The 12,297-nt window shown below is 57.7% G+C and overlaps 5 protein-coding genes across 5 annotated transcripts in view; 2 read left to right on the top strand and 3 right to left on the bottom strand.

Moving 5' to 3' along the window:
- P884DRAFT_190918 (uncharacterized protein) overlaps nucleotides 1-2,515 on the top strand; it is a gene marked incomplete at both ends in the record, with an annotated part of 2,944 nt that extends 429 nt beyond the window's left edge. Inside the window, 3 exons of the mRNA XM_069437549.1 lie at nucleotides 57-941; nucleotides 1,012-1,949; nucleotides 2,190-2,515. Of these exons, the coding sequence (XP_069302220.1) occupies nucleotides 57-941; nucleotides 1,012-1,949; nucleotides 2,190-2,515 (2,149 nt within the window). The remainder of the gene's footprint in view (nucleotides 1-56; nucleotides 942-1,011; nucleotides 1,950-2,189) is intronic.
- Nucleotides 2,516-2,616: 101 nt separating this feature from the next.
- P884DRAFT_190488 (uncharacterized protein) lies at nucleotides 2,617-3,651 on the top strand (the record flags this gene model as incomplete). The annotated part of the gene is made up of 2 exons (XM_069437516.1): nucleotides 2,617-2,964; nucleotides 3,001-3,651. Coding segments are annotated over 2 exons (999 nt in total), but the record flags the coding sequence as incomplete, so codon positions are not given.
- A 218-nt stretch (nucleotides 3,652-3,869) lies between these two features.
- P884DRAFT_274477 (bifunctional D12/D15 fatty acid desaturase) lies at nucleotides 3,870-5,209 on the bottom strand (the record flags this gene model as incomplete). The annotated part of the gene is made up of 3 exons (XM_069442726.1): nucleotides 3,870-4,044; nucleotides 4,124-4,292; nucleotides 4,372-5,209. The coding sequence occupies 3 exons, from the start codon at nucleotides 5,207-5,209 to the stop codon at nucleotides 3,870-3,872; spliced, it is 1,182 nt and encodes a 393-aa protein (XP_069302222.1).
- Nucleotides 5,210-7,164: 1,955 nt separating this feature from the next.
- P884DRAFT_190954 (fungal-specific transcription factor domain-containing protein) lies at nucleotides 7,165-11,007 on the bottom strand (the record flags this gene model as incomplete). Its single annotated transcript, XM_069437558.1, has 3 exons — nucleotides 7,165-7,250; nucleotides 7,312-10,737; nucleotides 10,899-11,007. The coding sequence occupies 3 exons, from the start codon at nucleotides 11,005-11,007 to the stop codon at nucleotides 7,165-7,167; spliced, it is 3,621 nt and encodes a 1,206-aa protein (XP_069302223.1).
- A 150-nt stretch (nucleotides 11,008-11,157) lies between these two features.
- P884DRAFT_254252 (uncharacterized protein) lies at nucleotides 11,158-11,472 on the bottom strand. Its single transcript, XM_069440879.1, has one exon. The coding sequence runs from the start codon at nucleotides 11,451-11,453 to the stop codon at nucleotides 11,214-11,216; it is 240 nt and encodes a 79-aa protein (XP_069302224.1). The 5' UTR covers nucleotides 11,454-11,472; the 3' UTR covers nucleotides 11,158-11,213.
- Between the last annotated feature and the right edge of the window lie 825 nt (nucleotides 11,473-12,297).

The following is a 12,297-nucleotide window of genomic DNA, read 5'->3' on the forward strand; positions in this document are numbered from 1 at the left end:
GGGGGGGGGTTGGAACACATTCGGAGGGAAATACGTCGCTAACCTATCCGCATCAGGGGCTCCCTGCCTCCGACGATAGGCATCGCCATGCTGCAGTCACGGCGCGTCGCGGCCTACTTCTCCACGCTGGGCTACCTCATTCCCATCATCAGTGTGATTGCCATGGCCTTCATGCCCAGAGCCAAGTTCATGATGAATCTCATGCTCAACGCCCTGGCCGTGTGCGTCGGCTCGGCGGTGTCGATGCTGGCGCTCTGGTCCGCCGTCCAAGCTCGCCAGAACACCGCCGGCCCAGCCTCTTCGCCCGCCGCCGCTCTCGCTTACAACTCGAGCCAGTCGGCCGTCTGTGCCGTCTGGCTGTTTGCCAACATCTGGTTCGGCAACGTTGTCCGCGCCAAACTGCCCGCCTTCAACCTTCCCGCCATCACCTACAGCATCCTCGTCAACGTGTCGGCGACTTTTGGCTCCCGCATGCCGACCACTGCCGCTGCCCAGAGCTTCGTCAAGCAGCTGATGACGGCCATGCTGACGGCCCTCGCCTTGGCCATGGGTGTGAATTTGCTTGTGCTACCTGTCAGCAGCCGGCTGGTCGTGTTCAAGGAACTCGCCGGAGGGGTAGCGTTGCTTAGGAAGCTGATCGCACTCCAAAAGGTGTATATCGTCAGTCTCGAGCCGGACGCCACCCTCGACGCGGCGATGCAAAACGAGGTGTTCCTGGCAAAATCCGACCGAGACGCCCACCAGCAGGGGAGCGAGCCTAAGCTGGCCAAGGAAGCCGAGTCGGCAAAGGAGCTGGAAGACACAGGGGCCAAGCTGAGGGAGCTCGCCGGCAAGATGCATGCCGACTTGCCCTTCGCTAAGCGTGACGTCGCATGGGGCAAGCTCGATGCCAAACAACTGAGCGAGCTCTATAAGTTGTTTCGCAACGTTTACGTTCCCGTGTGCGTTCCCATTCTGCTGCTTCCCTCCCACGGGTCTGGAGCCCGCTAATTGATGCTCCCAAACTACCAGGCTTGGAATGAACACCATCCTTGACATATTCAAGCGCTTCTCTGCACGTCCCGACTGGGACGGGTTAGACGGCGTGCCCGAGGAGAAGGACGTGGAGAAACACGTATGGAACGAGGTCATGAAACAAGTCCAGGAGCCCTTCGAGATCCTCGCCGAGGCCGTGGACCAGGGTCTCGAGCATGCAGCCATATGCCTCGAATTGATTCCCAAGCCCAAGAAGAAGTCGGGGAGGCCAGGGAAACCGGGCCCCGATCCGCCAGGCGCTGTCGATCTTGAAGCAGCCGAGGAACTGAAGCCCGGCAATGCAGGCTTTGCCAAGGTCCTCGACGAGAAGGTCCAGGCCTTCTACTCGAGGAAGGGAGAGCTGCTAAAGAAATGGGTCCAGGAAAGGGGCTCAAACCTCGACGAGGGGCTTGCCGAGCAGTCGTATTTCAGGAGCGAGCGGGATCAGGTGCAGCTCTACATCATCCTTTACATGGAGAAGCTCATGCACGCAGCCGGCGAGGCGGTTCAGGATCTCGTCGACTTTGCTGACGAGAAGGTGCAAGACGGCACAATGTCCAAGAAGCGCTTGATTGCACCCACTCCCCGTCGCTTGCGCAAGTGGTTCAAGGCCGTCTTCGGCAACGAAGATTCGTCAGCCGAAGAAGCACCCGATGTCATGGAGATCGGCGCCAACCTGGTCTATTTCGGGAACGAGTACAACCGCAAGAAGGATCCCGAGCATCTCCCTCCCGAGACGACTTGGCAGCGCTTTGGCAACGGGCTCAGAAAGATCACCCGATTCTTCGGCTCCGAGGAATCCGCTTTCGGTTTCAGAGTTGCGTGTGCGACCATGACGATTGGGATCGTGGCTTTCCTGAAAGACACTCAGCATTTCTTCCTGGAACAAAGGCTAGTATGGGCCATGATTATCATCGCAATAGGAAGTACGTATAGTTTCCGCTCTCCCTCTCCCTTCTGCTGCTCATAACGGACCGCTCAAACCCTCCGCTTCCCCCCTCCCCCTTCCCTTTTTTTAACCATTTTGTTTCTTTTTTTTTTTTTTTTTCGCTTCACCCCCTTTCACTCGTTATGTGCACAGAAGTTCTGGCTGACAATCATTGAATAGTGACCATGAGTATGTCGCCTTGCCTTGGCATAGACCGTCGCGCTCTTCTTCTGACAGCATGCTACAGCTTCTGGCCAATCTGTCTTCGGCCTCCTTTGCAGAATAGGCGGCACTATTATCGCCATGTGCCTCTCCCTCGGCATATGGTACATCGTTGACGAACATGTACCTGGCGTCATCGTCTTTCTGTGGCTCTCAATCTTCATCAACTACTACTTCTTCCTCAAGTTCCCACGCTTCCTTCCGGCCATCATGATTGCGATCGTTACCCAAGTCCTCATCATCGGCTACGAGCTCCAAGTGCTCATCATCGGCGAGGAAGCCTCGGAGCGATCAGGCCAACCTTTCTACCCGTATGTGTGTTTCGCTCTACCTCAAAGATCAATAGCGTGACTGAGCAGCGTCGCAGAACATTTCTGCTGGCACCCTATCGTGTCGCTTGCGTGGCCGGTGGCAGCCTCGTCGCGTTCATCTGGACGGTTTTCCCGTCGCCCCTGGCAGATCGTACTTGGTTACGTCGCGACTTGTCGGCGACGCTCTACCTTCTAGCCAACTACTTTGGCGTGCTCAGCACTACTGTGAGGTCGAACATCAATGGCACCGCGGGCGATGTCAATACGCCAGGGACGCCAGCCCATCACCTCTTCAAGGTCGGCCGCAAGATCTTCGGCAAGGTCATGCTCTTGATCTCCTCCATGTCACAACACTCGGAATGGCAGAAATGGGAGCCCACAATCGGCGGCAAGTTCCCGCGTGAAGCTTATGACAACATCATCATGCGGAGCACACGCATCCTGGCTTACCTTACCCTGGCGAGCTACACAATGATGCACCCCACCCGCGTGCGCCTGAGCGACAAGGGCGGTGACGCCGTTGAGCGACATCCCCGGCGCTCCCATATGCGAGGAGCTTCGCTCTCCCTCCACTCCCGATCGCGCTGCCCGTCCACGTCCACGTCCACGTCCAACCGTGAGTGGATAGACGTGCTGGCCAACGTGCTCGACATCCTCCAACCGACGCATCACACCATCCTCTCGAGCCTCACGCTGCTTTCCAACGCTCTTCTCTCGGGCCAGCGCCTGCCGCCCTTCATGCCGCTCCCGCGACCCTACGAATTCACTCGGCAGCTGATGCGCATGCGTCATTCTGCGACATCAGTCCCGGCGGTGACCGTACAAGACGACGCGGGCTACGGGGGCCCGATCAGGATGGTCGACTCACGCACCGGCTTCGACGGCACACCCGCAGGGGCAGGCAGGCACAGCAGCAATGACAAGGCGAGCCGGGGAGGCGGCCGGCAGGATGTTGCCCTAGCGAACCTGCTCAACCCGAGGAACCTCGAACAACCGGGTTACGCCGAGTTTGCGGTGCTGCAGGTCTGCACGACGCTCGTGTGCGACGACCTAGAGGGATTAGTGAGAGCGGTTAGTGGGCTGGTCGGCGTGGTGGATTTTAGTTTCAAGCTGGGAGGGGAGAGTGAGTCCAGTCTGGACCTTGGGGCCACACAAGGCAAGAAAAAGGTCCACTAGGTGGCCCGGGACTGGTCAAAAAGCCGGATAGGAACAAGTGAGCGTTCACAACCCGAGCAGGGTTACTAGTGCGTCTATACCGTCCTGTCTATGTCTCTTGCATACCAGACCTGTATCGTCTCTTTACCCCTTATCTCACGATGCCATGTCATGAACAAAAACCACATACATGCCCCATCAACAAGACACGAGTCCTCTAGATCGGATCCAGATCGCTTCTACTCTGCCCACTTCAGCGCGCCAGGCACCGCGGGGTCCGCTTCGACATACTTGCACCGAGTGAAGGTCGACCACAGTTGGCCGAGGAAGGAACGCTCCTCGCGGTGATACAAGTCACCCAGAAGCGGCTTGATGGCCTCCGTGGCCTCCTCGGCCTTGTAGAAAGGGATCCTCCTGTTCGAGGTGTTAGCGGAGCATTGCTGACAGGTCCCGGGGTGGTGGCTGAGGCGTGGGAGCAGAGGAAAACACTTACGGGAAGAGATGGTGGACAACGTGAGTGTCAATGATGCCGTGGAAGAGGTGGCGGCCAACGAAGCCAAAGTCACGGTCAACCGTGGCCAGGGCGCCCTTGACGAAAGTCCAGCTGTCGGCGTCGAAGTGGTGGACCTCGGGATGAGTGTGGTGGAGGTAAGTGATGGCAACTTTGTCGCTTCCGTTAGCTTACCGGGCCAGGAAACAGAAAAAAAAATGGGAGAAAACCAGAGGGAGAGAAAACCGTACTCAGCCAATGATGGACCCAGAAATACGGCACGCCGTACATCAGGAACACCGTCTTCCAGCCCACGACCGTCGAAGCAAGGTACAGCAGGGCAGCGACGAGGGCAAGGCCGACATCCGTGATGGCGACGTAGACGGCCTCGCTGGGGCGGAAAACGGCACTGGTGGGCTCAAAGTGGCTGACGCGCCACCAGCTGGCCTTGCGCTGCTGGCTGTCGGGGCCGGCCGAGACGTTGAACAGCAGGTACATCTGCCAGCCGGCAAGCTGGTGCGCCAGCAGCTTCAACAGCTGCACCGCCGGCACGTCCTCCAACAGCTCCCGGTCCAGGTACAGGTCGGCGAGCCTGCGCTTCTTGCGGTCCTCCTTGGTGGCGGGGACGAAGGCCATGTCCTTCCCCATGTGCCCGGTGAAGCGGTGGTGGCGATGGTGGGAGAACTTCCAGCTGAAGTAGGGCACCAGCAGCGCCGAGTGCAGCGTCCAGCCGACCACGTCGTTCAGCCTCCCGTGGACCGAGAAGGCGCCGTGGCCGGCCTCGTGCGCCAGGATCCAGATGCCGGTGCAGACGAGGCCCTGGACGTAGCCGTAGACCATCCACGCGACGGTGCGCCAGCCGAAGCTCTCGAGCTGAGGGATGTAGGTGAAGGCCGCCCAGCCGAGAGCAGCCGCCATGGTTACGTCGCGGACGACGTAGCCCAAAGAGCGCCAGGTAGACGGGACGAAGCAGTGGGCGGGAATGGCGTCCCGAATCGTCTGGATGTCTGGGTATTGGGGCCCCTCGGAAGGCTGCACCGGTTCCGTCTTGATGCCATCGGTGGCCTTACGGCCTCTTGCCCTTGTCATGGTTGTGGTCGCCATGATGGGAGGTGGCGTCGTGGAGCGTAGAGAGAGCGCGAGAGAGGGCAGGGAACGAGAGAGTGAGAGAGGAAGAGGGAGAGAGAAACAGAAGCAAACGGTAAGAAAAGGGATGAGGAAGTAGAAATGGAAGGGACCCGTGACAGATACGGCAGATTACCCCGTTTTTCCTTCACCCCAGCTCTCTCCTTTTTTTTCTTTTCTCCTTCCCTTCTTTTGTTTCAAGAAAAAAAAAGATTCTTCATCGGCAGCCCCCTGCTACCCCCAGAACCATGTCCACGCTGACGGACCCATCCAACGGGCACAATGAGCTTAGCGAGCGGTGTCCATCCATGCTCTTCCTTGTTCGGCTGGGCGGACGGTTTAAGATTGCGCCCAGATCCCAATAATTATTTTTCTAGGCCCCTCTCTGCCGCACCTGGCCACGGTGATCCATCTCGCAAAACACCTGAACACTGCGGGAGAAGGCTCCGGAGGAGTGGAGAGAGGTGTAATTAAAGAGCCGTCCACCATCCAATCTCTGGGCGCCGTTGTATATACATCGTGGTTGACCCGTGACTGCAGAGACGAACGAACAAAACATAAAAATAAGAGAAGCCAGTAATAACCTCACGCGAGTCCACGTTCGTAGCAGCGCAAGAGGCTGTTCAAGTGCCCCAATCTAGTGTATCTTGGTGCTGGGTATGGAAGTAGTTAGTGGAACAGAACTCTCCACAAAGAGAAATTCACTAAAAAAGGGGTACGGAGTATGGACGTAGTTTAGGCCCAGACGGACTTGGGAAGTGAATTTTATTCGAACCAATCGGCACTCTTGAGTGGACTTGACACGCGTACCCTAGTCACGTCCCGACTCAAACATGAACCCCGGTTATACCAGGTCTGCATACTTCGTCCTCTCTGTGTAATCCATCCGCAGGACTCCGTACATTTAGAATACAATACAATATGTGCACTTCACGGCTTGCCCGTGGAGTGCAATTGATGTATGGATTACCTGGTAAGATACGAGAGAAAGGCAAAGTGTTTTTTTCCGGCCCATCCTCCAGGCCTTGAGAATCTCGAATTCGCTACAAGGAACCCATGATCGCAATTCTCACAACATCCACAATAGGCCATTAAGGAGTCATGGAGAGCTCTAGGACATCTCAGCCTGAAGACTTTTCCGAAAAGGCTGGCGTTAAAAAAAATACATACGGGTTTTACCTCGTGACATTTTCGCCTCTCAGTAAAGCTCCTCCCGTCGGTCCAATCCGCGCGTAAAAGTGCAGGATCCTTATCGTCAAGCCCATATTGGGCATCACCAACCCTCAACTCCCCAGCGCCGTGGTAAAGCACCTTTACCCGAAGTAAAAAGGCCCAGAGGTCCAGCATATCTCGTTAACTCGTCACCCATGTATGTACGCGCACTGCAGCTGCCACAGCACCGTTGTCAAGCAGCTCAGCCGCGACTCAACCGCAGTCATCCCAAGAGTACCCTTTCGTTCCGTATTCTCTTGTTCCCACACCTTCGGATACCGCCTTCCCTCCCCTGCTTTCCGATGCTCATAGTATCCTCAAACACAAACGCAACCAAAGTAAGTCCTATAAGCCCCCGAGCTAGAGCCCGCGGACCTGTGTGCGTGTCTCCCCGAACACACCATAAGACCCAAGGAGAATCGAATATCACCAGGCCACGCTGACCGTAGAAAGAGAAAAAGGCCCAACGACATAGTTTCAGTCGACGATCACGCGATATCTGACGAATTGCCTGGGCGATAACATGACCCAGGGTTATCGCCTTCCGGGGGGCACCTGGAGAAAAGCCGAACCCGCCCCCTATCCCTTCCACGAACTAGAGACAAAGGAGTCCAGTGATGATCAAATGTTCGACCAAAAGCGAGCCAAGGCTCACTTGCGACTGGGAAAGCACAGAGGTGGGTCTGAAATGCGAGGTGTTCAGAAACTCAGATTTGGGCCATGACGGACTTTTCTGCGCGGGCACGCGTGTGGTTCGCGTGGGTCTCGAGGCAGGACGTAATCAATCGGGTGACTGGGAATTCAGTCAGCAGCCTGCCGAGGGAAGCAATGTACTGCCCCGAGAAAGCACTTACCAGGCCATACAGCAGCTTTGTCAAACATGTAGGCTGTGACTCTTAAGAGCTTCGCGGCGTATCCCGCATTGTCGTCCACCTGGAATTTGCTGTCGACGCTCGAGACCCCCCCATTGCTGCTGACTTGAGTCATGTCCATGCTCATCTTGATCTCAGCACCTCGTATGATATCGTCAATCTTTGCAAGTAGCCTGACATCCTCTTCTTCAAGCAACATGATTGCCGGTACCTGTGTGAGATCGACCTTGTCCCGGCCCAGTATGCCCAGATAGGGCCCAACGCGGTCCTGTAAAGTGGCAACCCACTCAGCAAGGACCTGGACACAATCAAAGGCGCAGAGCGTCGCCTGTAGAGGCAACTCGCGGCTAGTGATATTGGCAAACGTGATCCCAAGCCTGTCGGAAACGGAAAGAGACTCAGCCGCGAAGAAGGCTGCTTTTCGCAAGTGCTTCTCTCGGCGAGATATCGACTCCTTGTTGGATGTCTGGATCTGGGATGACTGGGGCGCCTGCTGTGTCCGCTCAGGGTTAACGTTACCCGAGACCGGCAACTTGGAGGCGCCGAATTCAGGAGAAGAGCTTTGTGTTGGCGGGGTATCGACCATAAGAGAAGCCGTCCCAGGCGTACTCGAGGGATCCGTGTTGGCGGACTCGGCGTTGGAGGCGGGCGAGTACTCGGCGTGCTGGGCAATCTCACACCCCTTCGCCAGCTCCTCAGCCATGCCATCCCAATCGCGCTGCCAGAACTTCTCTTTAGATCGCGAGAGGTTGACAAAGAGGCGGATGTAGGCCAGATCCAATAGAGGGATGCAATCGGCCGAAAGCGGCCCTGCTCCGTGAGGGTTTGGACGTTCCGCGGAATGCCGCGGGTTACTTGCCCAGGCGGCGTGCCACGCCCGGAGCGCCGGCTCAATGTGCCGGTGCATCTTCTCGGTCTCCTCATTGGTCCAGACCTTGTTATGATGTCGTTGGCGCGTCTCCCAGATGTAGTTGTGCAGCGCACTGATCAATACCAGACAGCCAAAGCTGCTCGGCTTCAGGCTGCTCTCGGGGAGATCACTGGCGTTGACCGCCGAGCCAAAGGGCTGGTGGGGGTCAGTGAACGGCCGCGTGTTTTGTTTCTCGTTGGAGCGCAGCAGCTGCCCTAGGGCTTCGTGGAACGTCATGCGGTTGTAGTTTGCCGCCCCAACTCCGCCCTTGGCCTGAAACGCGGCGGCGCTGTCGGCGGCGAAAAACTCTTCGTCACAGGGAAGGTCGAGCAAGATCTCCGAGTTCGTCAGGGCCGGCGTGTGATTATACGCCAAGACAAGAAGGCTGGACAGGGTGAAGACGGCATAGAGCGTCCGCTTCCGCTCCTCAGCGGCCTTCCAGCGCAGCCACTCGGCGTGCTCTTCAGACGGGTCCCTCCCGGATCCATTCCAAGAGCCAGCGCCGTTAGCATCCGACATCTCGACGTCCTTGGCGACAGGTTCGACTCGGACTGGCCGCAGCAACTCTGCCCCCTGCGCAAGACTTACTAATGCGGCCGCATGTGTGGACGCAATCTCTCCAGACCGCTTGTCCCCGCAGTTATGACCGTACACAACATTCAGGAGCATAGCCTGAACCAACCACACGGGAGTCTCGATGGGAGGATCCTGCTGCTGTGAACTGTGGTCCGACATGGGAGTTCGGCGAATGGATTCTGCCTTTCTTACGTTCGCCTTCCTCCTCTCGTCGAGATACAGTTGGATCATCTTCTTGGCCATCCCAAACAGCTCCATGGACGTCTGGTGCTCCAACTCAAACAAGGCGCCGATGGCCGCCATAGAAAGAAGTAAACAACCGCTCCCGCCAATGCCGCTATTTCGCCCGTTAGCCAACAATTGCGCAGGTATCTCGAACGTCAGCGTCGGTACGTGTAGAAAAGGCAGGTGGGGGTGGAAGTATCGCAGATAGGCCCCGACGTATCGCTGGAGTTCTTGTGTAGTCGGAAGGGAGGTGGTCTGATCGGTGCTGCTGGCGATGGCGGTGCCGGTGCCGCCGGTTGTGCTTACGGTCTTCGAGGAGGTTCGGGCGGTGGCGAGGGGGTTAGTCGACGTGGCGAACGAGTATCTCCGCGTACCAAACTGGGACGCCTGGGAGGCCGACAGGGCACCTAGGATGGCATTTCTTGTTGAATCAGTGATTGTCGAGACGGGTAAGGTGCCATGATGATTACTACCATTCATCGAGGACGGCGTCTCCGGACCGGCACCGAAATTGAGCGCTTGGTTCATGTTCTGCGTATTCAGGTTCGAGAGGAGCGAGGGTGAAGGGGTTGAGAAGTAGCCTTCACCCATGGGCTTTGCGGACGATGGCTGCGGCGACACGGGTGCACCGTTCAGGAGATCTGGGAAGACGGAACCGCTGACGTCGAGGGAGAAGGGATTGGGCAGTTGGGGCGGGCCCATTATGGACGTCTGCCACATCGAACTTGTTGCTGTTGTTGCCGTGTGGTGGTTCGAGCCGTCTACCATGACGTCGCTGATACCGCTCTGGCTCGTGGTGCTGAGCGCGGAGGGCGAAGAGCCGTCTACAGCGTTCTCCAAGGGCCCGTTGTTGAATGACATGGTATGGTCGAAGCCCGTTACCCAGTCGAAATCGTCCAGTGACTGGCTCGCGGTCGACGTGTCAGGAAGGCCATGCGGGAAGGGCGAGAGGGGGTCCATAGCCATGGAAGGCGGAGAATCGTTGTAGTGGAGGGCGTTGGGGTTGATGGTGGAGCCAGGGGAGCCGCCGAAGAACAAGCTTCCGTCCATATCGAACTCGGAGCCGAACGGCATCGCTGGAGCTGTCCTGAGACCGCCGGAAAAGTCCATGCCGTTTATACCATGTGTCTCGAGCTTGGGCAGGCCGAGAGGCGCTCCACGGTGGGCTAAAGCCGAAGCCATGCCGTAGGCCTCTAGACTGTGATGGGTTGGCAGCCCAATCAGGCTAGGGTGGCGGCTGTGGGTAGGGGGGATCCTCGAGACCTGAGATGTTGCCGCGGCCATCATCTGGATGGCTGTATTGTCGATATGGCTGATCGTGTTTGCCCGAGGCCTCATGGAGGCAGCGGCATCGCCAGAGGCAGCACTGGGACCCGCGACACTGTTCTTCCGGACCCGGCCGGCACCCGGTGTCGCCCCGCTCGCGCTCTCGCGACGGTTGCGCGGGCGGGATGACGGTGTCGTGGTTTGGTGGAGCTTCTGCTGATGCCGTAAGAGCAAGTCACGGCGAGCAAAGCACCGGGCGCACTCCGGACACTGGAACGGTTTTTCCTTTGTGTGGGATCGCTCATGACGCTTCAGGTGTTCCAGCCGAGCAAAAGAACGCTGGCAAGTACCGCAGACGTGAGGTCGAGGTTTGTCGGTCTTGGGCGGCGGGAAGGCAGCGGGGGTCTTCGTGTTGACCATGATGGTCGAGGCTTTGAATTGCGTGGAGGGGCTCATCAGCCAAAACTCTCGCACTCAACAGGGAAATGAGGGGATGGGGAGGGAAAGCGGGGTGGAAAATCAGAAAAACACAAATGGCTGCCAAATCGTGCATTTCAGGGTAGTGCGTGGTGGTTCTGCTGAACAGACATACCGGCTTCATCGCCTGCAGGGGCGCTGCCGCTCGCGGCCGAAGGCGTTGACGAATTGGACATGGTAGCGACAGGCTCCAGCTTGCTACCGGCGTCGCTTGACACAGTCATCGTCCAGGTGGCGGGATTTTGGAGGTTTCGGCTCGTCGAGCGACTTTGTGTGGAGGAACAGAGGGCGGGCGTTGCGTGAGCAGTGAACCAAGTCCCATCAACTGTGTCGGAGCAGGCAATGGAGAGTGGGGAGCGGCAACAGGCAGTAAAGGAGGCAGCGAGAGCGGCGGGCGGGTAAGGTAGCGGAGCGGTGGGGAGCAGGAGCTCTATTGGTGAGGTTGAGATGATGAGGGGCCCGACGACAGGATCGGCTGTGGCATGCTATTCCGATGCAATTGTTGGAATACAGGTTCGCTGCGGCCGTTCAAGATGATTTTTCTTGTGTCGGTCTCAACCCCTCGCAGTTCTCGATTGTGTTGGCCTCCCGCGAAGTTTGTGGTGCAAAGAGCAGAGCAACCAGAGGGCCGGCTGAGAGAGGCTGTCGCTCTCAGCGGAGGCGGGAGCATGAGCCACTTGGATTGGCGGGCGCACACAAGAAACAGCGCGCGGTCCCCTGGAAACTCCCCTGAATCCTGGCCGGCTTGGCTGGATTGCCTAAAACGGTACGACCTGCGGATGGCGAAATTGGGGGTGCAAGGTTTCGAGCAGAAATCCAGCGTGGCGGCTAAGCCAGGAGGTAGAACAGCAGCACAGTGTCAAAAAAGAGCAGCTAACGGCCCACGCTAACGACTCGGATTCATGTGCAGGTAAGGCAGGTACGTACTGGACCACGCCATGCCGAAGCAGGGAGAAGGGCTCCAACTAACTAGGGCTCGTACGACAATGTGGAATGCAGACCACCAGGTCTCGTGGCACCGGACCAATGCCTCGATTGCGAAGGAAGAACGGGCGATCCGGGCACAACCGCCCCACGAATGACCCTGGATAATACCAGTCAGTCCACAGCTTGTGCGAATGGGACTCCCATCAACTCCCAGCAGGCTGGCAGCACCTGGCAACGAGTGGTACGCAGAGACGAGTCAGGTACGTGTTCTTGGAGTTAAGTGGGGGAGCCTGTTTGGCGGCCGTGAGTCAGAGAGGCCCCTCGGAAAGGGCGGCGAACAAGTGTGAGCGGACCGACGTCGCAGCTGCACTCACAAAGGACTCGGCACGGTACCGACCCTTTTGATCCTCGCACGCCTTCCCTGCTTCGACGGAGAAAGGATGCCCAATATCTGGGTCAAATTTATCGTTAAAAATAATTGTTCCGGCATTTTGCGTCCCTTTTTTTTTGCCCGCGCCTCATCTAGCAATCAATGCAGAAGTATTAAGGCTACCTGGCCTGGCCTCCTCGTCCTCTTTGGAAGCACT

Source organism: Thermothelomyces heterothallicus (genome assembly GCF_042370625.1).
Source record: "Thermothelomyces heterothallicus CBS 202.75 unplaced genomic scaffold P884_scaffold_1, whole genome shotgun sequence".
Lineage (NCBI taxonomy): Eukaryota > Fungi > Ascomycota > Sordariomycetes > Sordariales > Chaetomiaceae > Thermothelomyces > Thermothelomyces heterothallicus.